Source organism: Lutra lutra, chromosome 8 (assembly GCF_902655055.1).
Source record: "Lutra lutra chromosome 8, mLutLut1.2, whole genome shotgun sequence".
Classification (NCBI taxonomy): domain Eukaryota; kingdom Metazoa; phylum Chordata; class Mammalia; order Carnivora; family Mustelidae; genus Lutra; species Lutra lutra.
The window spans coordinates 35519678-35547116 of record NC_062285.1 but is presented as its reverse complement, the minus strand read 5'-3'; the positions used below and the strand labels follow the sequence as shown (position 1 = coordinate 35547116).

At 43.5% G+C, this 27439-nt stretch overlaps 2 protein-coding genes across 8 annotated transcripts in view; both read left to right on the top strand.

The window, feature by feature from the left end:
* The window catches only part of LOC125107250 (cat eye syndrome critical region protein 2), a 180147-nt gene extending 157239 nt beyond the window's left edge, over positions 1-22908 (top strand). For 2 of the 5 annotated variants that reach the window (XM_047742159.1, XM_047742157.1), the window contains 10 exons: positions 693-822; positions 1368-1405; positions 1493-1584; positions 1789-1915; positions 3613-4001; positions 4550-4678; positions 4852-5698; positions 14030-15452; positions 16853-16964; positions 17939-22908. In XM_047742159.1, the coding sequence (XP_047598115.1) occupies positions 693-822; positions 1368-1405; positions 1493-1584; positions 1789-1915; positions 3613-4001; positions 4550-4678; positions 4852-5698; positions 14030-15452; positions 16853-16964; positions 17939-17944 (3293 nt within the window). In that variant the 3' untranslated portion in view covers positions 17945-22908. The remainder of the gene's footprint in view (positions 1-692; positions 823-1367; positions 1406-1492; positions 1585-1788; positions 1916-3612; positions 4002-4549; positions 4679-4851; positions 5699-14029; positions 15453-16852; positions 16965-17938) is intronic. The other 3 variants (XM_047742160.1, XM_047742161.1, XM_047742158.1) reach the window with 3 other exon arrangements.
* Positions 22909-24945: 2037 nt separating this feature from the next.
* Positions 24946-27439, top strand: part of SLC25A18 (solute carrier family 25 member 18) — a 30354-nt gene continuing 27860 nt past the window's right edge. The window contains exon 1 of one of the 3 annotated variants that reach the window (XM_047741267.1): positions 24946-25617. The gene's annotated coding sequence lies outside the window, so the exon portion shown is untranslated. The remainder of the gene's footprint in view (positions 25618-27439) is intronic. The other 2 variants (XM_047741266.1, XM_047741264.1) reach the window with 2 other exon arrangements.

Below are 27439 nucleotides of genomic sequence, written 5' to 3'. Positions count from 1 at the left end.
TACCAAACCTTGCAAGCTTAGATACGCATATAAAATCCCATGTATGTTAGGATTGAGAGTCTGGTCCTTAAAAAAGCAGATGTTGTTTTTCTGAGAGAAAGATTGGAAAGGCCTCAGGTATTCAGAGAAGGATATCTTCATTCAGTCTTGTATTTTTTTTTCCTTTTTCTTCTAATTCTATTTTTCTTCAGACTTGCTCTTTTCTCCCTCTCCATCCCAGACCACCCTCATCCCTTCCCAGCCCTTGAGCTCAGTATGCATAAAGGAAATGGGTTCCACAAGTTTATATATATATATAATTTTTTAAAGATTTAATTTATTTATTTAACAGAGAGAGAGAGACAGTGAGAAAGTGAACATAAGCAGGGGGAGTGAGAGAGGGAGACACAGGCTTCCCGCTGAGCAGGGAGCATGACGTGGGGCTCGATCCCAGGACCCTGGGATCATGACCTGAACTGAAGACAGACTCTTAATGACTGAGACACCCAGGCTCCCCACAAATTTATATTTTTTCATAATGTATTCCATCTATAGAATCATCCTTAATACCAAGAGGATGGCCAAAGAAACAAAAATAATCTTATGATACAGGTGATCTTTATTTCTTTCTTCTCTAAAATGGTTAACAAACATGTTATCATCTAAAGAGTGCTTAACCTCACTTGTACCATAATGCCCTGTGTTCATTGTAGATCGAGCAAAGAGGAGAAAGCTCAGGGAAGAAAGGGCATGGCTGCTGGCCCAAGGGAAGGAGCTCCCCCCAGAACTTTCCCATCTGGACCCTAGTTCCCCCATGAGAGAAGAAAAAAAGACTAAAGACCTGTGAGTATTTAATGATACTAACAGTAGTAACCAGCAACATTGGTGAAGCACTATGGCATTGTGCTAAGCACTTCTCTCATTGAATTCTTAAAACAACCCTGTGTGGCAGGTAATATTCAGTGTTCATGAGCTTCTCACTCTTCTCTATGCCTTTATTATTATTCTCTATGCCTATTTTATTATTCTTTAAAATATAGATATATTATTATTATTTAGATTACAAAAATATTCATTAGGGTAAAATAAAACCCTGGAAATAATGTGCTTCTAAATAAACAACATTATAGAATCAGAAATTAAGTTGTGGATTATCTAAATCAGTTCCATCATTTTACAGACGATTGAAAATGCTTCTCCCCTTAGGCTTGCTAACCTTCATCTTCATAATTATTTTCTAGAGATTATCAGTGTTACAGACTAACGTTAAAGACAGTTTATTGAAACTATTCCAAACCTTGGTATAATCAGCTCTGTGTCTGTGACTGAATTAAGAGAGCTAAGGAGAAGGTGGTCAAAGTTATTCTTTCTTATTTTGTGATTCACAGCTTTGAGTTGGATGATGATTTCACTGCCATGTATAAAGGTCAGTTCCCATTCTCAACTATTATTATCTCTGATAGAAGTACTCCTGTGTGAGTGCGTTAATTAAGTTCTCTTCTTTGGCTTTCAGTTCTAGATGTGGTAAAGGCTCACAAGGATTCCTGGCCCTTTTTAGAACCTGTGGATGAATCATATGCCCCAAACTATTACCAGATTATTAAGGTAGAGGCTACCATGGTGTTTGTTTCTTTCTTGATTTTTGTTGCTGGTTTTGTTTAAAGCTCACCTGTTGTTCCTTGAGAATCAGGGTTGCTGGGTATATGCTGGGCTCCTGAGCATCTCATAGTGGTATGATTCCCTTGCCTCATAAGGACTAGGAGGTGTTTTTTCCTCCAACATGTTGTAATTTAATGTGTCTTATTTTAGGTCCCCATGGATATCTCAAGCATGGAGAAGAAACTGAACGGAGGTTTATACTGTACCAAGGAGGAATTTGTAAATGACATGAAGACTATGTTCAGGAATTGTCGAAAATATAATGGGGAAAGTAGTGGTAAGTGGAGAAGGAGTTTGCTATGGATACACTTACTATCCATTTCAACCAAGAACAGAATACCTCCTTTTTTAGAAATGCACAAAAACAGAAGTGCATCTCTTTTAGAAATATTTTGACCTTTCACTGAGACTGTAAACAAAATGTACATTTAAAGCCATGGGATTGGCCACTCTGACTACTTACACAACATGTGCCAAAACCACGTCTATCCTGTGTGACAAATGAATGTATCTAGTGGCTAACTGGGCTCAGGTTATTTTTCATTATTGTAGAGACCAGGCTGGATTTAGATTGTACTGCACTTCCTTAAACAGAGACTGCTAACTACTGACCAGACTGACCCTAGATTCTTTTTTTTTTTTCTTTAAGATTTTTTTATTTACTTGACAGACAGAGATCACAAGCAGGCAGAAAGGCAGACAGAGAGAGGGAGAGGAGGAAGCAGACTCCCCACCAAGCAGAGAGCCCGAAGTGGGGCTCGATCCCAGGACCCCGGGATCATGACCTGAGCTGAAGGCAGAGGCTTTAACCCACTGAGCCACCCAGGCGTCCCCTGACCCTGGATTCTTAAATCATCTTGAGAAGTCCACAGAGTAGATCTCCAATTACAAAGAATGTATGGCTCCAAGTGTAGAAACGTGTACTCTTTTATACAGTAGCTCAAATGCTTTAGCTTAAAAACTAAGCAGCTTTGGGACACATGGATGTCTCTGTCAGTTAAGGACCTGACTCTGGATTCTGGGTCAGGGTTAGGGTTATCATCTAAGGGGTCACCAGGGAGCCTGCTTCCTCCTCTCTCTCTGCCTGCCTCTCTGCCTGCTTGTGATCTCTGTCAAATAAATAAAATCTTTTAAAAGGGGGGGGTCATGAGATCAAGAGATCATGCATGCAGCCCTGCATTCAGCAGAGTCCGCTTAAGATTCTCTCTCTCCCGCTCCCTCCCCCTAGTTTCACTCTCCCTCTCAAATAAATAAGTCTTTAAAAAAAAAAGATAAAACTGGGACGCCTGGGTGGCTCAGTTGGTTGGACGACTGCCTTCGGCTCAGGTCATGATCCCAGAATCCCGGGATCGAGTCCCACATCAGGCTCTCAGCTCCATGGGGAGTCTGCTTCTCCCTCTGACCTTCTCCTAGCTCATGCTCTCTCTCACTGTCTCTCTCTCAAATAAATAAATAAAATCTAAAAAAAAAAAAAAAAAGATAAAACTTAGTAGCTTCAGTGACTGTGTTTAATAATGCTGTGATTTAGCCTTGAAGAATTAAATCTGTCTTGGTTTAAGTTAAGAAATCATGCATGCAGCCCTGCATTCAGCAGAGTCCGCTTAAGATTCTCTCTCTCCCGCTCCCTCCCCCTAGTTTCACTCTCCCTCTCAAATAAATAAGTCTTTAAAAAAAAAAGATAAAACTTAGTAGCTTCAGTGACTGTGTTTAATAATGCTGTGATTTAGCCTTGAAGAATTAAATCTGTCTTGGTTTAAGTTAAGAATCTGATTCCAGCCGTACAGCCTAGAGCCTATTAAGGCAAAAACAGTATCTTCATCTTGTGTCTGTAGCTGTACAACCTAATATCACTTGAGTTGAATTAAGCTCCAGAGTTTACCCAAAAGGTATCTTTTATTGTTTGTTGATAAGAGAATTGTCTTTTATGTCCTACAAAAGCTCTATCTGGAAGTCAATCCTTGTATCTTCCCATAGAATATACCAAGATGTCTGATAATTTAGAGAGATGTTTTCATCGGGCAATGATGAAGCATTTTCCTGGTGAAGATGGAGACACAGATGAAGAATTTTGGATCAGAGAGGATGAAAAGCGGGAGAAGAGGCGGAGCCGGGCTGGACGAAGCGGTGGAAGCCATGTTTGGACCCGCTCCAGGGACTCTGAAGGGCCCAGCAAGAAACAGCAGCCAGTGGAGAATGGAGGAAAGTCCTTGCCGCCTGCCCGCAGAACTTCCTCTTCTGGGGATAATCAAAGCAGCAGTTCCACACAACTCCCTCGGGAGGTGGGCACCTCAAATGGCCGAGGCTTTTCTCGTCCCCTACATTATGGTGGGATGCCTAACCAGGCACCCCTTTTAAACCAGATGGTAAGGAATAGCTTAAAATTCAACAGTAGTTTCCCCTAGTTCGTGAATTCAAACAGAAGTGAAGCCTTGTTAATTAGTTTCTTTTCCAAAGTAATTTTTCCATATGTGGATGATTTTGTCTCTCCTCACCTGTCCTTTCTTTATTCATTCTTCCTCTTATTTTAAATCTTCTTTTAGTCAGTCTGATGCACTCACAAGGTAGGTAGAAGTGGGGATTTTAAAAACTTTTCCTGTACAAAGCACAGAAATACACATAGTACATAAAATATACAGCATATCTGTGCAGTTAAAATTTCATGTGGAGGGGGCAGTTGGGGAAAAATTGGCTTACAAGGCTCTTGGCAAGAGGCACTAAGGAAAAAGAGATTAAGAGACACCAGTTTGTTTTCTGTCCTGCAGTGAGAGATAGCTTTGGGCCCCAGAACTAGTCCCAATCTGGGTGAGCTTATATGCTAGCATTCTGCAGGAACGGCCTTGTTTTCTACCTAATATCTTCTGTGCTTCCTCTTTTTTTCCCTCTCCTCCTGCCTTTACTCAACGCTCTCCAGAGGCCAGCAGTACCAGGAACATTTGGCCCTCTTCGAGGATCAGATCCTGCCAATTTATATGTCTCCTCTAGGGTCCCAGAACCACACCCTGGAGAACCTATGCAGCAGCATCAGCCTTTTGCCATGCAGGTAAGCAGCCTACTCAGAATACACAAATGCTTCACAGATATACTTCAGAAATACAGTCTCTTGCCAGGTTAAATTTAATTCATTATCTTCCATTATTTAGAGTCTGTTATTGTAGATTAAGCACTTTATTCTGTGGATCTAACCTCTGCCTCCTTCTGTTTTCTTGTTGGCAGCCTCCAGTTGGAATTAACAACCACCGAGGACCCAGGCTAGGCACTCCAGAAGAGAAGCAAGTGTGTGGGGGGCTGACACACCTCAGTAATGTGGGATCACATTCTGGATCCTTGCAGCTTAGACAGATGGGTGGCACTAGTCAGGATGGAAATATTTATCCCCCGACTCAATTCCAGTCAGGATTTATTCCTCCCAGGCATGGTGGGGCTCCAGCCCGACCCCCAGACTTTCCTGAAAGCTCAGAAATTCCTCCCAGCCACATGTACCGATCGTACAAGTACCTGAATCGAGTACACACCGCTGTCTGGAATGGAAACCATGGTGCTACAAACACAGGACCCTTGGGCACAGATGAGAAGCCCCCCATGGGGCCAGGACCCTCTCACCAGCCTCGAGCTCTTGGTCATATGATGGATTCCCGAGTGATGAGACCTGCTCTTCCCCCAAACCAGTGGACTGAACAATCAAGTTTTCTACCTCATGGAGTTGCTTCTTCAGGGTATATGCGACCACCCTGTAAATCTGGTGGACATCGGTTACAGCCACCTCCAGCCCCAACACCAAGTTCTCTTTTTGGAGCACCCTCCCATGCTCTGCGGGGGGTGCAAGGAGGGGACTCCATGATGGACAGCCCAGAGATGATTGCCATGCAGCAGCTCTCTTCCCGAGTTTGCCCACCAGGTGTGCCTTACCACCCCCGGCAGCCTACACCCCCCCATTTATCTGGCCCTTTTTCACAGGTAGCTCACTCGACATCAGTAAGTGTGTCAGCCCCCAAGCCTATCTTGGGGAACCCTGGGAGGACACAGGATAGCAGTGAAACACAAGAGCCTGAGAATGACCGAGGTAATTTACACCATCATTTTTGTCTGATGTCTAACATTTAAACCATTAATTCATGAGGAATCTTTTTTACCAAGACCGTCAAACTTCTTTCTATCTTCTTGAACTACTCATTCAGGGTTGAGTAAATCATAGTATTCGTCCAGAGATCTGAAAGGATTTCTGGTAGTGATGTAGTCCTTACTGTACTGTGCAGTCTTCTTGAGACTTGTAGATAGAGTAAATCAGTTCTCAGAACGCGCTTTGAGTTTGCTGCATTTTTTTTTTTTTAACAGAGAGAGATTGCAAGTAGGCAGAGAGGCAGACAGAGAGAAGGGGGGGAGGCAGGCTCCCCGCTGAGCAGAGCCCAATGTAGGGCTCAATCTGAAGACCCTGAGACCATGACCCGAGCCGAAGGCAGAGGCTTAACCTACTGAGCCACCCAGGCGCCCCTTGCTGCTGTTATATTACACTTGTTTACACAGATGGAAAATCCGAGGCACAAAGCTATTTGCCTTCAACTCACTAGTAAGGGATGGAGCTGAGATTTGTATCCAGACCCACTGGATCCAGCATCCATGCTCTCAACCACTACATCATCAAAGTGCCTTTAAAAATGACCCTCTTGGGAGGGGGGTCAGGAGGGGGTTATGGACATTGGGGAGGGTATGTGCTATGGTGAGTGCTGTGAAATGTGTAAACCTGGCGATTCACAGACTTGTACCCCTAGGGATAAAAATACATTATATGTTTATTAAAAAATTAAAAAATTAATTTAAAAAATGACCTTCTTAAACATTATCATTATAGGATAAGTTTTCAGTATTTAAAGTCTAATTATTTCCATTCTTCTATTCCTGGGACACATGTTTATAGCTACTAAGAAGCAAAGTTTGAAGGGATTTCTTAGAAATAGCTTAGGCTCAGGTCATGATCCCCAGGTCCTGGGATCGAGCCCCATGTCGTACTCCCTGCTCATTGGGAGTCTGCTTCTCCCTTTGCTCCTCCCCGCTGCTCGTGCTCTCTCTCTCACTCTCTTGTTGTCTCTCAAATAAGCAAATAAAATCTTTAAAAAGGGTGAGAGATTAACCTGAAAATTGAGCAGATGAAAGGAATACTATTTGTAATGAGTGCTTGTTTCTAGGATAGATGTCCACCATGTATATTATTTTTTTCAATATATGACTAGAGAGAGAGGGGCATGTGGGTGGCTCAGTCACTTAAGCATCTGACTCATGATTTAGGGTCAGGTCATGATCTCAGGGTTTTGAGGTCAAGCCCTGTGTCAGGCTCTGTGCCCAGCATGGACTCTGCTTTAGAATCTCTCCATCTGCCCCTCCCCCCACTTGCACTCATACTCTCTCTCAGTAAATAAAATCATTTTAAAAAAGGAAGACTTATCTTTTATCAGATATGAATAGTTCACCTAAAATTGATGATAGGCCTAGAACTCAGATTTAGTTTTTATTTATTTAGCTATATACTAATACTTTTTTTAAAAACTATAATTCCACTATAGTTAACATACAGAGTTACTGTGATTCAGCACTTCAATACATTACTCAGTACTCCTCGTGATAAGTGTGCTCTTAATCTCCATCACCTATTTCACCCATCTTTCCACTGCCTACCCTCTGGTAACAATCAGTTTGTTCTCTGTAGTTAAGAGTCTGTTTTTTGATTTGTCTCTCTTTTTCTTTGTTCATTTGTTTTGTTTTTGAAATTTCACATATGACTGAAATCATATGGTATTTGTCTTTCTCTGATTTATTTCAACTTAGCACTATACCTTTCATCCACATTGATGCAAATAGCAATATTCATTATTTTTGTGGCTGAGTAATATTCCATTGTGTATACATACCACCTTTTCATCCATCTCTTTCAGTAGACACAGGCTTCCATATCTTGACTATTGTAGATAGAGCTACAGTAAACATAGGGATGCATATAAACCTTTTCAAATTAGTGTTTCATATTCTTTGGATAAATACCCAGTAGTGGAATTAATGCTAATTCTATTTTTATTTTTTTGAGTTACATCCATACTCTTTTCCAGAGTGGCTGCACCACTTTGCATTCCCACCCACAGTGTCCAAGGGTTCATTTTTCTCTACATCCTCACCAACATTTTTAGTTTCTTAGGTTTTTTTTTTTTATTTTAGCCATTCTGATGGGTATGAAGTGGTTTCAATTTGCATTTCCTTTATGATAAGTGATGTTGAGCATCTTTTCATGTGTCCTTTGGCTATCTAAATGTCTTGTTTGAAGAAATGCATGTTCATGTCTTCTGCCCATTTTTAATTGGATTATTTGGGTTTGGGGTGTTGAGTTCTACCAGTTCTTTATATATTTTGGATACTAACCCTTTATCAGATGTCATTTGCAAATGTCTTCCCCTATTTCCTTTTAGTTTTATTGATTATTTTCTTTGCTCTGCAGAATCTTTCTGTTTTCAGGTAGTCCCAGTACTTCATTTTTGCTTTTGTTTCCATTGCCTCTGGAGACCTGTCTATCCTCTTTTGTAAGTGGTTATTCAGTTCTCTGAGCACCGTTTGTTGAAGAGACTTTTTCACATTGCATATCCTTGCCTCCTTTGTGAAGGATTAATTCACCGTATAATGGTGGGTTCATTTCTGGGCTGTTTTGTTCCCCTGATCTATGTGTCTTTTTTTGTGCCACTATGATTCTGTTTTGGTTATGACCACTTTGTAGTATAGCTTGATATCTGGGACTGGGACAAGTCCACCTTTGTTTTTCTTTGTCCTGACTGCTTTGCCTATTTGGGGTCTTTTGTGGTTCCATACAAATTTTAATTCTAGTTCTGTGAAAAATGCTGTTGGTGTTGAAACAGAGATTGTATTGAATTTATAGATTGCTTTGGGTGACGTGGACATCTTAACAATATCTGTTCTTTTTTTTTTTTTTTTTTTTTTTTTAAGATTTTATTTGTTTATTTGAGAGAGAGAGGATGAGTGTGGGGAGGGACAGGAGGAGAGGCAGGCTCCCAGCTGAGCAGGGAGCCCAGTGTGGGACTTGATCCCAGAACCCTGGGATCATGACCCAAGCTGAAGGCAGACCCTTAACCAACTGAGCCACCCAGGTGTCCCAACCTCCGTGTACTTTTGTTCTTTCCAGATTTCTTTTTGTGGTAGATTTCTAGTTTGATAACGTTATGATCAGAAAAGATGCATGGTATGACTTCAGTCTTTTCAAATTTGTTGAGATTTGTTTTGTGACCTACCATTTGATCTCCTCTGGAGAATGTTCCATATGCACTTGAAAGGAGTATGTATTTTGATGTTTTAGGATGGAATGTTTAGAATGTATCTGTTAGATCCAGATGGTATGTCATTCAAAAAGCCACTGGCCAGACACCTGGGTGACTAAGTCAATTAAGCATCTGACTCTTGATTTTAGCTCAAGTAGTGAGATTGAGCCTGGTGTTAGGCTCACTGCTGGGTATGGTGCCTTCTTAAGATTTTCTCTGTCAAGGAGCACCTGGTAGGTCAGTCAATTAAGCCTCTAACTCGTCAAGATTGCAGGTTCCTGGGATCAAGCCCAGCATCAGGCTCTCTGCTCATCAAGGAGTCTGCTTCTCCCTGCCCTTCAGCCTCTGTCCCCACTCGTTTCTGTTTTCTCTCTCTCAAATAAATAAAATCTTTAAAAAAAAAAAAAAAAAAAGACCCAAAATTCTTCGTCCCTCTGCCTCTCCCCAACTCTAAAAAACAAAATAAAAGCTACTCCTTCCTTGTTGATTTTCTGTTTGCATGATCTGTCCATTGATATAAGTGGGGTGTGAAATTCCCCTGCTATTACTGTATTCCTATCAATTACTTCCTATATGTTTGCTATTAGTTACTTTATGAATTTGGGTACTCCCATGTTTGGTACATAAATATTTACTATTGCTACATCTTCTTGTTGAATCTTCCTTTTATGATTTTGTAGTGTCCTTCTTTTTTTCTTTTTACAGTCTTTATGTAAAGTTTTTTTTGTCAGGTACCTGGGTGGCTTAGTCATTAAGCAGCTGCCTTAGGTTCAGGTCATGATCCCAGGGTCCTGGGATCAAGCCCCACATCAGGCTCCCTGCTCAGCGGGAAGCCTGCTTCTCCCTCTCCCTCTCCCCCTGCTTGTATTCCCTCTCTTGCTGTCTCTCTGTCAAATAAATAAATAAAAATCTTCAAAAAATACAAAATCTATTTGTCTGATTTAAATATTGCTATCAGGTTTCTTTTGACATCCATTTGCATGATAAATTCTCCATCCCTTTTCTTTCAGTCCGCATATGTTTTTCACTCTGAAATGAGTCTCTCATAGGCACCATATAGAAGGGTCTTTTTTTTTTTTTTATCCATTCCATCACCCTGTATCTTTTGATTGTAACATTTAGTCCATTTACATTTAGAGTAGTTATTGATCGGTATGTACATACTGATATTATTACTTTTTTCATGGATATATTTGTAGTTCTCTGTTCCTTTCTTCTCTTGCTATCTTCTGTCATGGTTTGCTGGTGTTCTCTAGTGAATCCAAGTATACTTGGATTCCTTTCTCTGTATTTGTTGCATATCAATTACTGGTTTTTGATCTGTGGTTTCTATTAGGTTATATATATACCATCTTCTACATATAGCAGTCTGTATTAAACTGATGGTCACTTAAGTTTGAACCTGTTCTTTATTGCCACCATGCCTCCGCAACTCCCCCAGGTTTTAGGCATATGGAGTCATACTTCATATCCTTTTATTTTATGAATCACTTGACTGATTTTTGTAGATCATTTTACTGCTTTTGTGCTTCCTACTTTTCTTATTCCTGCTTATGGTCTTTCCTTTCCACTCAGAGTTCCCTTTAACATTTCTGATAGGTTTGGTGTAGTGGTGTAGTGGTGACAAACTTTTCTTTGTCAGGGAAACTCTAGAATTCTTTGCTGCTGGTGTTTTTTTTTCTTTCAGCACTTTTAGCACTATCCTCTCATTCCCTTCTAGCCTGTAAAGTTTCTGCTGAAAATTGAGCTTATGGTCTTACAGGGTTTCTCTTTTATATAACTATTTTCTTTTTGTCTTTCTTACTTTAAAAAACTTTCTCACTACATTTTTATCTTTTTAATTCCTGTGTGTTTTCATGTTGACCTCCTTGAGTTGATTTTGTTGGGGCATCTCTGTGCCTCCTGGATCTGGATTTTTGTTTCCTTCCCAGATTCGGGAAGTTTTCAGCTATTATTTCTTCAAAATAATTTTATTCCCCCCTTCTTCCCTGGATCCATATAATGTCATTATTATTACATGTGATGGTTGTCACTGAGTTCTCTAAGTCTGTTTTCTTTTTTTTTTTTCACCTATTCAGTTTAATCGCATTCTGTCTTGCAAGTTTCTGATTCTTTCTTCTTCCTCTAGTGTACTGTTAATCCACTGTAGTGTATTTTTCATTTCAATTATTGTGTTCTTTATCTCTGATTTGTTCTTTTTTGTTTTCTATCTTTCTTGAGGGTCTCTTTGAGGTCCTCCACTCCTTTCTCAGGTCCAGTGAAGATCTCTGTGACCATTACTTTAAATTCTCTATCAGGCATATTACTTACTTCCATTTCATTTCGTTCTCTTGCTGTGATTTTTGTCCTGATCTTTCCTTTGGGACATACTCCTCATCTCTTCATTTTATCTGACTCTCTGTGTCTGTTTCTGTGTGTTAGGAAAATTAGCTGTGTCCTCAGCTCTTAGAAGTAATGGCCTTGTGAAGAAGAGGTACTATAGTGCCCTGCAGTGCAATCCCCTGTTCAGAACCTGGCGCTTCAGGGGTTTCTCCTGTGTGTGTTGTGTGCATCCTGCTATTGTGACTGAGCCACATTTGCCTTCAGTCCAGTCATGTGCAGTGGCTCTGTTTGCCTTTTGTGGGCAGGGTTTGATCCCTGTGTTGTTAGTGGGCCAGTCTGGTGCCACCTTGGGCTTGAGTTGAGTCAGACCAGGCATTTGCCACAGGTGAGGTAGCACCAAACTGCTGGGTGCTTTCCCTGTGTTGTCCTCTGAGCAGCTTTCATTGGTGGGGGTGGCTTTCAGTCAAAATAGCTGTCTGCCCTCTCTCCAGGGAAGGAGTCTCTCTGGAGGGGTGCTGGTCCTTTTCCTGGCTGCTTGCACTTCTCCGGGCTTGCGACACCGCTTTGGGTGGGCTCCAGCCAAGGGCATATTGGAGGTGCCAGGTCAACAGGAAAATGCGGGAACAGGCCCATGGAGTGCCAGGAAGCTCTGCATCCGTCCACTGCAGAAGAGCACTGCAGCTGCCCAGGCTTGGATGGAGGGGGTATTTCTGTAGGAGAACGTTGGGGAGGGGCAAACTGTTATGCTATGTAACCAGTGTTAGCCCTGCACTGGTTCCTGCAGGTGTCCCATCTATCTATGCTGGGAGCAGAGGAGGAAAATGGTGTTGGCCACCTCTTTTGTTCTTAAAGAGGTCTCCCAAAGATCCCTGCCCCTCCAATATACACTCATTAGTAAATAAATCTCCTTTCCACATATGTCAGGTATTTTTCACACTGCTGCTTCTATGCTTAATCTCAGTGGCACTGTTGTATTGTCTCTTTAAGGGCAGGGACTCTACCATCCTGGCTCTCGCAGAGCTGAGCCCCTTGAGTTTTTTGGGTTTTTTGTTTTTTGTTTTTGGTTTTTTTTTTTAGATTTTATTTATTTATTTGACAGACAAAGATCACAAGTAGGCAGAGAGGCAGGCAGAGAGAGAGGAGGAAGCAGGCTCCCTGCCAGGCAGAGAGCCCGACCTGGGGTTTGATCCCAGGACCCTGAGATCATGACCTGAGCTGAAGGCAGAGGCTTTAACCCACTGAGCCACACAGGCGGCCCCCCCACTGAGTTTTAATAAGGTGTTAATAAGCCCCCAGATTCTTGGGCCCCTCTGGTTTTCAAAGCCGAATGTTACAGGGATTGATTTTACCCATTCAGGTCCCCCATGCCTGGGGTTCCTGGTTTGGGATCTCCTCTGCCCTCTTCTCTGTGCTGGTGCACAGAGGACAGTCCCAAAGATCCACTTGGCTCCTGACAACATCTCTGTCCTTCACACCCTCTGTGATGTGGCCTCTGCTCTACATTTAGCTGTGGAGAGTCCGTTTTGACAGTTTTCAAGTCTTTTCCTGGGTTATTTATACTAATATGGGTGTTACCTAGTTATCTGGTTGTATCCATGAGAGGAGATGAGCTTAGGATCCTCCTACCCTGCCATCTTCCCCAACCTAGTCTTCCTTTTATTTATTTATTTTTTAAAATTTATTCATTTGAGAGAGAGAATGAGAAGCAGGCTCCCCACAGCAGGGAACCCGATTTGGGACTCAACCCCAGGACCCTGGGATCAGGAACTAAGCCAAGGGCAGATGCTTTACCAGCTGAGCCACCCAGTGCCCCTCAGACTTACTTTTTAAAAGTGTTCGTTTTGAGGGAAGGCCTGTTTTGTGACCACCAGCTCTAGCTAATCAGTCTAATACTGATTTCAGATGGGGTCTGGAATTCACCCTCTGATGAAACTGTGAATAAGTCTATTTGTTTCCATGTTTTATGTTGATAAAATAATGAGAAGTGTAGATTTAAATTGTATAACTTTTACCTTTGATTTTTCAACCAGCACTAGTTCATTAGTTGACTGAGATTTTAGTGGGTCTTTAAAAGTTGTAATGTATGAATCTTTAATCTTGTCTTTATTATCTGTTTTTACATCCGTTTTTAGAATTGTATTTAGATCACACCTGAGCAACAACTCTGTTATACCTGAAAAATTATAAAAAATAATACCATATTTCTGGTCTGACACAATAGCAATCTAAAGAATCCTGAGTTTGTAATTAAGCATTTGAGTCTAGTAAATTAATTTATTTGTGTGTAGTAAATTTCTGTTGTGTACAAGTACTAAGAGTGGTGGGGAAGGAAACAGAGTCCGTGCTGCTGTGGAACGTACGTTCTGATGGGGCAGACGTCAGGATGCAGCCCTCTTGATATAGATCCATCATGTTCTGGTTCTTATTGTATCTCCATAAAGGACATGCATGTACCTGAATTACCTCACGCTCACAGAGCACAGCAAGAGAGAGGTAGGGACATCTCCATTCTTTGGCAGACTTTATGAGTAGCTATAGAGGTGCTAGGTCTTACTTCTTGGTCTATAAGGAGGAGTTTGCAAAGGCCTCAACATCATGAATCCTTTCAAGGATTCAAAATTTTTAGCTGATGCTTGAACTGCCATATATCCACCTCAGCCCCATCTGTCCCTGACTGCCTTCATGTTCTTTTCACTACCATCCCCATCAGTATTGTCATTTCAGCTACTGAATTACTATTTTGTTCTACATTTTTATTACAGCAGATCCCTTGCCTGGGCTTGAGGAGAAACCACCAAACATGGGTGCTTCAGAGGGGATGTACCTCAAACAGCTACCTCACCCTACACCTCCCTTGCAGACCGACTGTACCAGGCAGAGCTCACCACAAGAAAGGGAAACAGAGGGCCCAGAGCTCAAAAGCGACTCCTCAGAATCTGGCGACAACTGGAAGGCAACAAAGAGCAAGAACACATGGCCCACGGAGAGTGGCTCTACCAGCCCAGCCTCCCAGGGGTGTATGCGAGACCTCTCCACTCTGGCAGAGAGAGGGGCTCTCCCCGAAAACGGACTGATTGTTGAGGCATCCCCTTGTGGCTCAGAAGGGAAAGGCCTTGGTGGTAGTGGTTCAGAAAAGCCACTCTGCCCCAGAGGCAAAACACTACCGGAAACCATGCCATGTACAAGGCAGAACCCAGCCACACCTCCCAACACAGACCCCAATCTGATGGGAGGCGCTGTAAGCCAGTTTTCCCCCTTGTACATGTCTGGCCTGGAATACCCAAATTCAGCTACACATTACCACATCAGTCCAGGCCTGCAAAGTTTGGGCCCTGTGATGGGAAGTAAACCCTCAGTGTCCCATCCTCAGCATTTCCCCCCTAGGGGCTTTCAGTCTAACAACCCTCATTCTGGAGTCTTTCCCCGGTATCGCCCCCCCCAAGGAATGAGGTATTCCTACCAGTCACCACCTCAGCCTTCCTACCATCACTATCAGCGAACTCCTTATTATCCATGTCCACAGGGCTTTTCTGACTGGCAGAGACATCTTCATCCCCCAGGAAGTCCAAGTGGGCTCCCACCTAATCCAGCCCCCCCACCAAGGCCCCTCTTCTCAGATAAGAGCACCTTGGCTAATCTGCAAGGCTGTGAGACACTGAATGCTGCCTTAACTTCCCCAACCCAAATGGATGCGGTGGCTGCTAAAGTAGTCTCAACTGATGGGCAGAATCCTGGTCCAGAGGAAGACAAGCTGGATGAATCTATGGAGAGGCCAGAGAGTCCCAAAGAGTTTTTAGACCTGGACAACCATAATGCAGCTACCAAGCGGCAGAGCTCATTGTCAGCAAGCGAGTATCTTTATGGAACTCCTCCTCCACCTCTGAGTTCAGGGATGGGATTTGGTTCATCAACTTTCCAGCCTCATGGCATGATGCTACAGACGGGGCCTCCTTACACACCTCAGAGGCCCGCCAGTCATTTCCAGCCCAGGGCTTACTCTTCCCCCGTGACTGCTCACCCGCCTCACCATCCAGTGGCTGCCCAGCCCAACGGCCTCTCTCAGGAAGGCCCCATCTATCGCTGCCAAGAAGAGGGCCTGGGTCACTTTCAAGCTGTAATGATGGAACAAATTGGCACTGGAAGTGGAATAAGGGGACCTTTCCAGGAAATGTACAGACCATCAGGGTAAGAGTACATTAAATGGTTTCCTTGGTTTTTGTTTTTTGTTGGGTTGTTTTGTTTTGGTTTTTTCCTGAGAAAAGAATAGATGTCAGTTTTAGAAAGAAAAATGGCCTTAGAAATGAAGGTGATAACCTTTAGTGGTCTGGGTCCAAGGAAAGCGTGGGAATCCTTGATAACTGGAGACTTAATAGAAATGTTGCTGGCTTAGAGTCCAATTTTATCTTTGGCATTTTTTTTCCCTCATGAAAGTGAACTGGCATGTAAATGACTGTTCAGTTAGTTTTGAGACTGGAAACGTCAGAGCCACAGTTGGAGAGCCATAGGCAGAGGTGTCCGCATTGCTGCTAAGTTCAGATGCTCTGGTCAAGATAAAATAGGTCTCTCTCAAACCTTGAGGTTGAGGGAGGTTATCTGTAATGTTCAGGTTTTATCCCTTACCTCTCACTTCTCCCCCTAACACTGAATAAAGAAACAGGTTTATCCAGAATTAAAACAAGTCAAATACAGTCTCCTTGAGAATTTTCCAAATAATGTTTTTAAGACTCAGTGAGGTGATCTGAGCTGTGCTGGTTGAAAATTAGGAGATTTTCAAATTAGTAATATATAAAAGAAGTTTAAATGAAGTTGTTGACATTAAGGTTATGAAGCCTAATCTCAAAACCAGTACCATCCAACTTAAACTCTAATGTGCCCCTTTTAGTGCCAGCCTAAGCTTACCTCCAAGACCTCTTCCACATTTAACATTTTGCTATATTAATTTTATACCTCACTAAATATGTTTGTTTTATTTCTTTGTCTTTTCTTTTAAACCATTGGGAAGTAAGTTGCAGACTTCATGACCATGCATTTGCTAGGGATAATGACATTCTCCTGGAGCACAATATCAAACTGTTACTCTACCCGCAGAAAATAGCACTGATAGTGTTTTAATGTAGAGTCCTTATTTAATTTCTCCAGTTGTCCCCAAAATGTCTTTTATAGTTGTGTTTGTTTTATCTCCCCTCCGCCAGCCAAGATACATGTAAGGTCAACGTTTTTACATTTGGTTGCTCTATTTAGTCTCTTAATTTACAACGTGGATTCTGTCTTTGTTTTGTTCCATTTTGCTTTTCAAAGATTTGAGGCTAGTTCTCATGTGTGATGTCCCAGATTTTGGATTCTTTTCATTGTTCCCTCCTGTTTGGAGTCCAGTTAAACCCATGTCAAGAGCCCTCCTAGGTGGTATCATGTACTGACTGCATCACACCTGGAGGCACAAATTGTCGCTTTCTTCTCCTATCGATTCCATAATTGATTCCTAAAAAGGCAGTATCTGCCTGAGATTTTCGTAATTGAAGTAACTCTTTCCTTTCTGATTAGTATGTCTTCATTAATTCTTAACTGCTCTTTTCTTGTGGCTATAGAATGCAAATGCATCCAGGCCAGTCACAGTCCTCGTTCCCAAAGACCCCAGCACCAGCAGCGTCCCAGGAAGAGCTACCACCACATAAACCCCCCACACTTCCTCTCGATCAGGTAAAAATTATCGAAACTTAGAACTTATGTTGTGATTCCAGGGAGTAGGAAATGTTCATTGTGAGTTTATTGTGACTCTGAGAAAATCTTTTAAGGTGTCCTGTTAATAGAGGACCTTGAACTGGAAAGTGCATCATGTCCTACTGCCAGCCAAGGAGAAAGGGCCACTCGGGCCGGGTGCTCCCAATGGATTCCACAGTGGGGAAAAAACGAGAAGATGACCTCAGAAGTAGCTTCTATATTGTTTCCATGTGTTTCTCTTGTTGTGTTAACCAGCTGTTTGGGGATTGTTCAAGCCTCATTTTTCCAAATTGGCCACTAGCATTTATTTTGATATGATAGCTTCATATTTTTTATCTCTTTCCACCTATTTCATCAGAGAAATGACACACTCAGGTTTTTTTGTTTTTTTTTTTTTTAAGATTCCATTTATTCATTTGACAGACAGAGATCACAAAGTAGGCAGAGAGGCAGACAGAGAGAGAGGAGGAAGCAGGCTCCCTGCTGAGCAGAGAGCCCGATGCGGGGCTCGATCCCAGGATCCCGGGATCATGACCTGAGCTGAAGGCAGAGGCCCCAACCCACCGAGCCACCCAGGTGCCCCCGCACTCAGGTTTTTAAAAGTAGCTCCCTTCAAGTGCTTCTTGTGTGCAAATCACTGCGTTCCGGCTCTCTCCACGCACTGTCTCACTTCCCCCTCTTCCTTGACCACTGTGAAGTGATTGTCATCAGCAACATCAGTTTCATCCCCTAGTATGGGGGGAGTCCTACTGCTCCTGAGAGCTGAGGTTGGGGGTCTGCGTGCAGAGGTCTGGAGCCTGATAGCCCACCCTCTGGAAGTAAACTGTGATGGCTAAAACAAGACCAAGCCACTTTCCCTGATGGAGAGGAACATGTACAGCTCTTTGGCTTATTGAATTACTTTAAACAACACAATTGTTAATTTTGCTTAATTGTCTTTAATTGTCTCTCAGAGCTAGTCCAAGGAGGAAATAAACCCCAAGGAAACAGAAAGCTGCACATGAAGACTGGAACATGGAGAATTTAGGGAAACGATCCCTGCCCATCTCTATTCCTGTTACCCTGCCACACCCCTTCACAGGGCATCCCATCTCGCCGTCCAAGAGCTGGAGCCTTTCCTGGAGCCTTAGAAGCATACTCCTTAGACTAACACCAGCTTGTAAAGGTCCTTGGTTGGGGAATCTCTCGTATGGCTGATGGTCAAGAACAAATGAACTGAAATTAGTGATGGCTGTTCTAAGTCCTGAGACTCTCGTTCAGGGAAAATCATCTTAAACTTGGGGGAGGGGGTCACACTTAAGAATGGAGTGGTGCTTCTGAACTTTCATGAGCAGCTAAACTCAGGTATATATTTGGGGAAGGGACTACTCGTAGTATTAATGTGTTTGGAGCTGGGTCCAGTTTACAGAATTTTCATGTTGCCTTTTAAAAATAATTTTTGTTGTTGGTGGTGAATGTATTGTACATAAGTGGGAAGGGTGGGTGGGGATGTGGAAGAAATGAAGTCCTAACTGTGGTGGGCACGCAGCACTAGAGTGATCCTTATCTGTTTACAATCATGTCACACTGAATACTTTCGGGAGCTGGAGAAGAGGGTAGAAAAAGTTTACTCTTGTAAATCGTCACTGTTTTTTCAGGAACTAGCCGTCCTTTGTTCGTTAAAGGCCTTCTTTCCAATCAGCCGGAGAGGGTACCGTTGCACTGCCCCCTAACTGTTGAGTGTCTCGGTTTGGAGGTGGAGTGCTCACGCACGGCCTCCCAGAAGCGTCAGCCTAGAAGACAGTCTGCCTCTCATCCAGTGGCCCGGAGCCTGGATTTCAGAGAGCATTGCCCTTCCTGATTTGCCACCAGCCCTACCGGATAGCTGTAAACCAGTATCAGGAATTGGGATCACTAGAGTGTTTTGCTTATTAGAATATAAAATGAATCATCCTCTTCACAGACCTGCTGGGCCTGTGATCTGGTAGACATCACACAAAGCTTTCTGGCACGAATCACAGTTTGTGGAAGTGACTACTCAGGTTTGTATATGTTAGTATCAATAAAGAAATTGCACAGTTTTGAATAGGAAAAATGTATTCTATAGATTTACAGTTTGAATTTAGGAATATCTCCGTATATATAGTTTTAATTCATGTTAAGTGAATCATAGTAAAATAAGTCATGGTGATTTAAAATAGCTTTCAGGAACAAGTCCTTGGAAATCATTTGTCATATCTGTGATAGGAAACAATTCTACAGTATTAAATTACTTTGTTATGGTTTTAGAAGTGAATTACACTGGATTGTTCTTGTTTAGCATTCTGTATTTGATTTTAGCTGAGATGCCACCAAAGTTAGGACTCCTATGTTTTAAACTTCGAATATCCCACAAAGGGGGGGGAAGAAAAAAAAAACCCTAAGGAAAAATTCCCTGAAGTTAACAGGTTTTTGTAAAGAATAGCATATTTTTAAGCATGCCTTTGGGATAGTAGAAAAGCTCCCATATAATATTAATCTGCCCTAGTTTCTTACAAATTCAGCCTTGTGAGGGGCCATTAGAATCTTTCCCTCCAATTCCAGCATCCTTGATGAAACATGGAACTATCATTTTTAAAGTTTGCTGTGCTATGCTATTTAGGAAAAGAAACAAATTGCAAACATCCATGTTATAGAGATGGAACCCAAGACACCAGCTCCAGTGTAAAGGAAACTCATACAAATAAGGGAATGATTATTGAGCTGGCACTGTGGCTCATGGCTCAGGCAGGATTGAGAGTTGCGTAGGGAACACAGGAGCCTTTAAGATGTGATGTGCAAAAACATAGATTTTTTTCTGTAATAGACTCCAGTTTTAAATTTGATGTGCGTTTAAGTGGAATGAGTTTTGAGGCTGTGTTCTCATTTGGTCCTAATTCTGGTTAGAAAGCGGTCACTGGCATGATCTGGTTTGGAAGCATGAAGAGGTCAGTGCTGTCCCTGTAGGAAGAACATGGTTCAGCTCTTGAGCATAGGATTAGTTCACATGGCCGATGCATTACTCCTCCTGTTTTTGTGTCTGTGTAGAAGCAGGGAGGAGAGAAAGACCAACTGGTCTTGATAGCTGGCTCAGGTCTAGTTAGAGTCGGTCTAGACCCGGAGCGTTCTGCCGCCAACAGCCTTCATCTTCTCATGTGAACGTTGGTGTGAGAGAGAGGCCTTTGGCTGCTGCCTGACACAAGTAGCCACAGGGCCTGTTCCCCTGGTGCTGAGGTTGGAGGCATTGCTTTGTGCTAGAGGACCCTGGGGTGTGGGGAGGAGTGGACCATAAGCAATAGTTGGGCTGATCTGTGCCCATCCCCCCCCCGCCCCCATTCGAGGTAACCTTTTCTCCTCTCCCAGCCCCTTACCCCCGTTACCTGTTGCTAGAGAAAAGCTGTGAACAATATAGGAAGAAATCAGTCAATTCTTTTATCCTGAGCCTGCCTTCTTAGTATATAGAGAGGTGAGAAAATGTTAAGGAAGAACAATATCAAGAATTGAACTACTGTATCATAACACTGGGAGCAAGGGCAACAGCAGACTTGCCAACCTGGTTGTGCCCCATGTGGGAGCTGGGTCGTGCATTACAGGTACCAGCAGTCAGGAGCTGCAAGACTGCAGGAGCACATGTGACCATGGAGCTGCTGGGACCTGCTGAGCACTCCTCCCCTAAGCGGGACTTATTCTTCTCTCCTATCTTTCTCCTCTGGCACTTCTCTTCCCAAGTGTCTTAAACAGATGCAGATCCATTTGCCCTCTTCTCCATGAGGGGGTGGTGGTGTGTGATATGTTATAACTAGAAAGTAGTGTGTGAGGAGGTCCTAAAAATGGTCCGCTGTCGGACTAGGAGGACTCTCACATGGTGTCCTCAGGTCAGCTCTCAGGAGTTCTCAGGAGTCCCCAGGAGCGGGGAACTGGGCTCCACGGGAAATGAGGAAACTCGCACACCTGTCTGATTGAACAGTCCTGGCTAGCCTTTATTAGCGTTGTTAATAAGTTAGGATCTTTTTCCCTAAGACCCAGGAGGAATAAACAACCCAGAAAGAAAAGTAAAGCTTTTTGAAAGGTTTCTGGTTTGGGTTTGTTGTTTGTTTTTCCCTCAGAGTCTGTTCTTTTAAAAAGTAGTTGTTGGTTGAAATTTATTATGGTAGATTCATGTGAAGAGTAAGGGCAAAATGTGAAGATTCTTGTTCATATAACTTCTTCCATCCCACCTTCTAAAAATAAAATGAAAGCCACTCTTCCTCTCCTTAATCACATTGGTTTGGTTCAGTCAGTGCACATGAGCTTCTTAGTCATGAATCTTTTATTCCTGCTGAGCCCAAGCTCTCAGAAGACAAAACTGTCATGCTCCTCTTCATGTTTATGTTCATTGAAAACCTGAAGATCTGTAGGGGGTGTGTGCACCTTCGTTCACTCAGACCACAGCTTTCAGTGTCGATTCACCCGGGCCTAGCGCTCAGACCTTGGAAATGCTTCTCATTAGTAATTGGTGTCATTACCCCATGGCACGTGTCTGCTGTATTATCATTTATGGTAACTCCTAGAGTCAAAGAGGATGCAAAGTGCTGTCCAGAACATGCGAAATCCCAGTGTTGTGGTCATCACCAATGTCAGAAACAAGCTCTCGAGCCATACCACTTGGTTGGATTTTCCTTCCCCTTTTTTCCTTTAATGAAAATTCAAATCTATAAATAATATACTGCTCTTAAGACCTACCTAATCTGAAATTTCACAGCAAGTCTGACCTGAGCAGTCCCAAGACAAGGACAGTTACATAGTGTCAGAATGCTGACATGCTCTCAAAGAAATGAAGGCTTAGAGTTTTTGAGCATTATTGCTAGCGCCCCCACCTTGTGACTGTCAGTCCGCTCACCCCTGCCAGCTTCTGCATGGACCTCCAGTGAGGAAGTCAGCTGTGTGTGTGTGTGTGTGTGTGTGTGTGTGTGTGAGTTTAATGATTGTTCCACCTCGGGGCAGGGGGGGGGGGGGGTTCTGGAATGCATTCCTGGCTAATAGCTTTCTGTTCAACACTCCAGTGAGAATACTGGGAATTTGGGTTGAGCAGGCAGGGGCTTTTATTCCTGGGCTCACATAACTGTCTAGGAACTAAGAATGTGATTGAGATTTGCTGCATGATAAGAAATCCTTTTTCCTTTTTTGGTGGGTTGGACTCTGTAATATGGAGCCTTAGGACACCAAGCCTTGCCCTGCTTTTCATTTGGGAAAACAGAACTTGAGTGAACATTTCTGCATGTCATCTCTTATATGAAGCTGTGACACAAGCTTTGTCTCCAGGTTGGGTGTTTACGTGTCTCTGCTTTGTAGGTCTTTGCTAACCAGAAATTTAGAGGGGCTGTCTCCCCGGCTCGTCTTTGTCTCTCACTGTGTACCAGGGGACTGACTGAACTTTTAAGTAGAAACGCCTGATAACCAACTAATTGTCCTGCATGTGTTTTTGAAAGGGTGGGATGGGGTTGGGAACAGGGGGTGTGGATGTTGAGTAAGTTATTGAAATGCTGAACCCCGTTCAGTATCCTTCGTGTGACCCTTTTTCCCTAGCTGGGACTCAGGTACCTCACTCTCCTGCCTTGCACACAGCTCCTGGGAGCCCAGGCCAGTCTCCACCAGCCTGCGGCACACAGTGTCAGGGATTCTTTGCTCCTGCTGCAAAAGCCGTGTGAACTTTCCTGGCCAGTACTGGAAAGGGGAATGCTATTTATTTTTATATTGTGTATATTTTGTCGTGGTCTGCTGATTCCCTGTTTCACTGAGAGCGACACTTACCTCAATAGTTAGTTCAATATTGTGTGTTTGGATAATTTTTTAAAAGAACTTTTTAAAAAGCTTTTTGATCCTCAGAGGTCTGTAGATTTATTTCCATATGAACTGGTTATTTTGTATAAAGTACATTCTTAAAATAGTAAGGCTCTGATATGTGTGAGTTGTGTGTGTCCATGTGTCACTTTTATCTTTGGGACAAAGGTTTGAACTAGGCCCCAGCACCACCACCTAAAACATGCCAGCCCATTTCCCCTCAGGGCGGGTGGGCGGTGTAGGGGCAGGCAGTGGGGGTGGGCCCTGTGCAGGTGAGGCTGGGCTGTGCTTTGCCTGGAACCTCAGAGCAGTACTAAAACTGGCTGGCAGTTCCACAAAGGTCTAGGATGAAGTACTCCCAGCTGGCCCCGTCCCAGTACCACCCACACACCCCTAGCACTTGGTTACATACCTTTACACACTGCATACACTACTTTTTCTCTCCTTCCAAAATCTCGGATGGACTAGGGTCCAGGAGGTAAAAAATTCAGCTTATTATAAGGGGACACCAGGCAGCTGGAGCCTGGGGCCTTGTGTGAATTACACGTGGCCAGAAGTGGGAGCTACGAGGCTACGTAAGCAGCTGCTTTCTGCCTGCCTCATTTATTTAGTTTTTATTTCCTGTTCCTAGGAAGGTTTTTGTTACAGGGGAGAAAGAGAATGGATAAAGTGGCCATCTTGGGGCACCTCACTGGCTCAGTCATGGAACATGTGACTCTCTTGATCTTGGGGTGGTGGGTTTGAGCCCCACTTCAGGTGGTAGGGCTTACTTGAAAAAAAGACAAAGTAGCTATCTTACGATCAGTTGGTTGTAGTTCTAAGACACCAAAATTTCTGGCCTTTTTATGCTTATTTGGCCTTATGAAAATAATCCCCTTCTGTAAAAATTCTACCACAAATAGTACCAATTTCCAAATCTCTGTTCATGTAGGTTTATCACTTTCTGGGAATGTGACAGATCCCTCTTGGCCTCCAGTTGTTTGGTATTAGATTGTCCCTATTTTTTTTTTTTTTTTTAAAGATTTATTTATTTGAGAGGGAGAGCTGGCTAGTAGGGAACAGGGCAGAGGGAAAGGGAAAGAAAGAATCTCAAGCAGACTCCCCACTGAGCACAGAGCTCACTCTCACAACCCATGAGATCATGACCTGATCCGAAATCAGAATCAGATGCTTCAGTGACTGAGCCACCCAGTTGCCCCTGAAGTGTCCCTGTTGATATATTATTATTGACTAATATATTTATTAAAAAATCAACTCCAAGTGAAAATATTAGTAAACCCCAGATTTGATCGGCTGCTGGTGAGATGGTGTTTCAGTGCCTCTTTCTGCACTGGTAGGCCCTGGGCCACGGGGCCTCTGTTCTGGCCTGGCTCCCTTCATTGTCATGCCAGTTGTGACACCGGCCTGTTCAGCATCAGCTCTGCCCACTGTGTGTATTAGTATAACATCCTTAAAATGCATGAAGAGATTGATTCCTGACTTCTGGATTCCCAGCTGCAACCCCTCCTGCTGTGACATGAATTCCTCACTAAACAAAGGCCAGCATTTTGGGACTGTTTCAGCTAATGATCGGGTTTGATTTATTTTGTAGTAGGAACTTCGGTCTTAGCTGAGCGCCCTTTAGGGCATTCCCCGATTTATCTCCTTGGGACCAAAACAAAGTATCTTTCACAGATCAAACCTGTTTAAAACTTGGTATGGCGGGTGCTGTTAACCCAGCTCTTTTTTTGGAACCATTTGACGTGAACATTTGTTAGGCCTCACAGGTAACAGCTCACACAACAATCCCCCTACTCAGCCACTTGCTTCAAATTGCTACATAAAGAGAAAGCTGGCAGGGCAAGATTTAGGGAAAAGGAAGGAAGTCACAAATTGTCAATGAGGATTAGTCTCAAAACTGTGGAACTTTTCTTTTTGACATTTGGGAAACATCTGTAGCGCTTCTCTTAAACATTAAAGTCTTCTGTCTCTGAACCGATTCCTGTCATTGAGGAAGGAAAGGGATCTTGATTTTATAAACAAGTAGTCCCTCTGGGGGTTCAGTTTTGCCATTATCTACATCCTGTGAGAGTGGTATTAGAAAAGAACTGAGAGAATAACCCAGGGTTGGACTCCTGGAGGTCGACCTTCACCCTGTAATCTTCCTGGTGAGGTGAATGGCCTGTGTCATTAAATGTTATGCAAGGCTTGCCTTTGAAAGAAATGCTATTGGACCTTTTCTCCTGGGGGGCTGGATTCTAGGCCAACTGGGAATGAGGTTTGGGTTCTCTGTAGATGGGCCCTGCAGATCTGTTTCCCTGGCCTCATGGTTTTCCCTTGGGTTTTTTTAAAGGAGGACATCTGCACGTCTGTTTTAGTCCCCTTTCTGCTACCAATGCTCACTCCTCTAATTCCTTGGGCAGTTATAGCAAAAACCTTCAGTGTGAACTACCCACCAAGGCAGCTGGAAAATCCCCAGATTTGGCAATTGTGCACTGAAATCCCAACCCCCTTCTGCTTCCATGACCTGCATATAAATTCAGATCCCTTTGAGAAGTCTGCAGGTTTGGAAAAGCACTACCTGCTCCTAGAATCTTGGATTTGAACCTCATTCTGGACAGCGAATGACAAGGAAGGAGTAGCTCTATTCTACCCAGTTAAACACTAGATAGAATTTTTTATAGCGGTGGAGTCAGTTCCTTGGATTGGATTCAAGGTTTTCGCTTTGGGAGGAGTTGAGTCTGCAGTAGGAAGGCAGAGACTTTCAAGTGAAGCCTGGTCTGTGTGTGCCCCAAGAACTAAGATGAAGATTGACTGACTCGTTCGCAAGTTCTCAGTAAGTATTAAATACCAGCTGTGTGCCTAGTTACGTTGCCTAATTACTAATAGTGGGAAAGAGGAAAAAATAGCTGCTGCCACTGAGTTCATAGTAAAAGGAGAAAAACCATTCAGAAGAATTGGACTACAGTAGAGGGTTAAAAAGAACATACTGCTTAAAGTAGTAGAAAGATTTTTCTTCCCTTTTTGCAAGGTAGTCACTGCAGGAGGGCTGGGTGCTGTCAGCCATAATTTGGGCAGGCCTGGCGGCACAGGCCAGGCCCACAGAGCCGGCTTTTTGTCAGCTGGGGCCTTCCATTCAGCAGTCTCTCTCCATGGTCTTCTCTGAACCCTTGCTGCAGCTTGAATTCCTCTCTTTCCTCTTGCCATGGTTCTGCTCCCACTAGGGTACGCTGTACTGAAGACAGGGCAGATTACCCCCAATCCTGCTCTCTGGTGTAGTTCGAAGAGAACGTTCCCTACAGACCGCATAGGTCTGCGGAAATGAGCGTGCTTGGGGCTGGCCCCACTACCTCAGCCTTCCTTAGTGAGTCTCCACTATCTTCCTGTGGGCACGTAATCTATTATGCTGGTTCTGAGGCTAGACTCTGGACCGCCAGCCTCACCTGGGAATTTGTTAGAAATGCAAGTTCTGGCTTATGCTGACTGAGGGTGCATCTGGGCTGTCTGTCGTAATCAGCCCTCTGGAGGGCGTGATGCAAACTGAAGTTTAATAACACTGACTTATGGCAAAGGTCCTGGGGTTTACACTTCCATCCTTAGCCACACCTCATCCCAGCAGGCTGTCGCATTCATCCCACACCCTGCTGGTGAACTCGGATAAAGGTTATGGATGTTCCTCTAATCCGACCCTGGGAAAGGACTGCAGAACAAGAATGGCTGCAAACTGGAGAAATTCCCTCATTGTTCCCCCTGCCCCCACCCTGGCCCTGCCCTCCATGACCCCTGGCTTCCGTTCCAGATCAGACCTCACTCCCAGTGTCCGCATCCTCTGGCTCATCTGCAGCATTGGGTGGTTGGGGGGCTCCAGACCTATCCAACCACTGCACTCACGTCAAGCCCCTCCCTGCTGTTAAACAGTCTCCTGTGTATTCCCTGCGACCTCTCCCACAGCTGCTGTTTTGATTTACTTAACAAATTTTAGTGAGTTTATGTTTGGCTTTGCAATGCTCTTAACCAATGGTCGCCAATCTAGGCTGCCCATTTAGGGATTTAAAATCCTGGGCCTTTGGGGTCCCTGCTGGCTCAGTTGGTGGAGCATGCAACTCTTGATCTCCAAGTTGTGAGTTCAAGCCCTATGTTCGGTATAGAGATTACTTAAAATCTTTCAAAAAACAAGGCAAAATAAAACACCTGGGCGTAAAAAAAAAAAAAAAATCAGATGCTTGAACACTACCTCAGAGTTTTTCATTGGTCTGGGTTACAGCCTGGGCATCAGAATTTTTCAAAGCTTTCCTGGTAATTCTGTGGTAGAGTCAACATTGTAAGTCATTCTCAGCGCTCCTGGGTGGCTCAGTCTGTTCAGCAACTACTTTACGCTCAGGTCTTGATCCCAGGGTCCTACGATCAAGTCCCACATTGGGCTTCCTGCTCACTGGGGAACCTGCTTCTTCCTCTGTCCGGCTCCTACCCCTGCACATGCTTGCTGGCTCGCTCTCTCTCTACCTCAAATAAATACATAAAATCTTTTTTAAAAAATAAAAGATATATTTTAAACCCACCATTGCAAGGCACTCTACAAAAGCAGTGGCTTGCAGACTTTAACACATGGAGAATCTTGTTAAGATCAGATTCTGGCTACTGGCCCTGGGCTGGGTCCC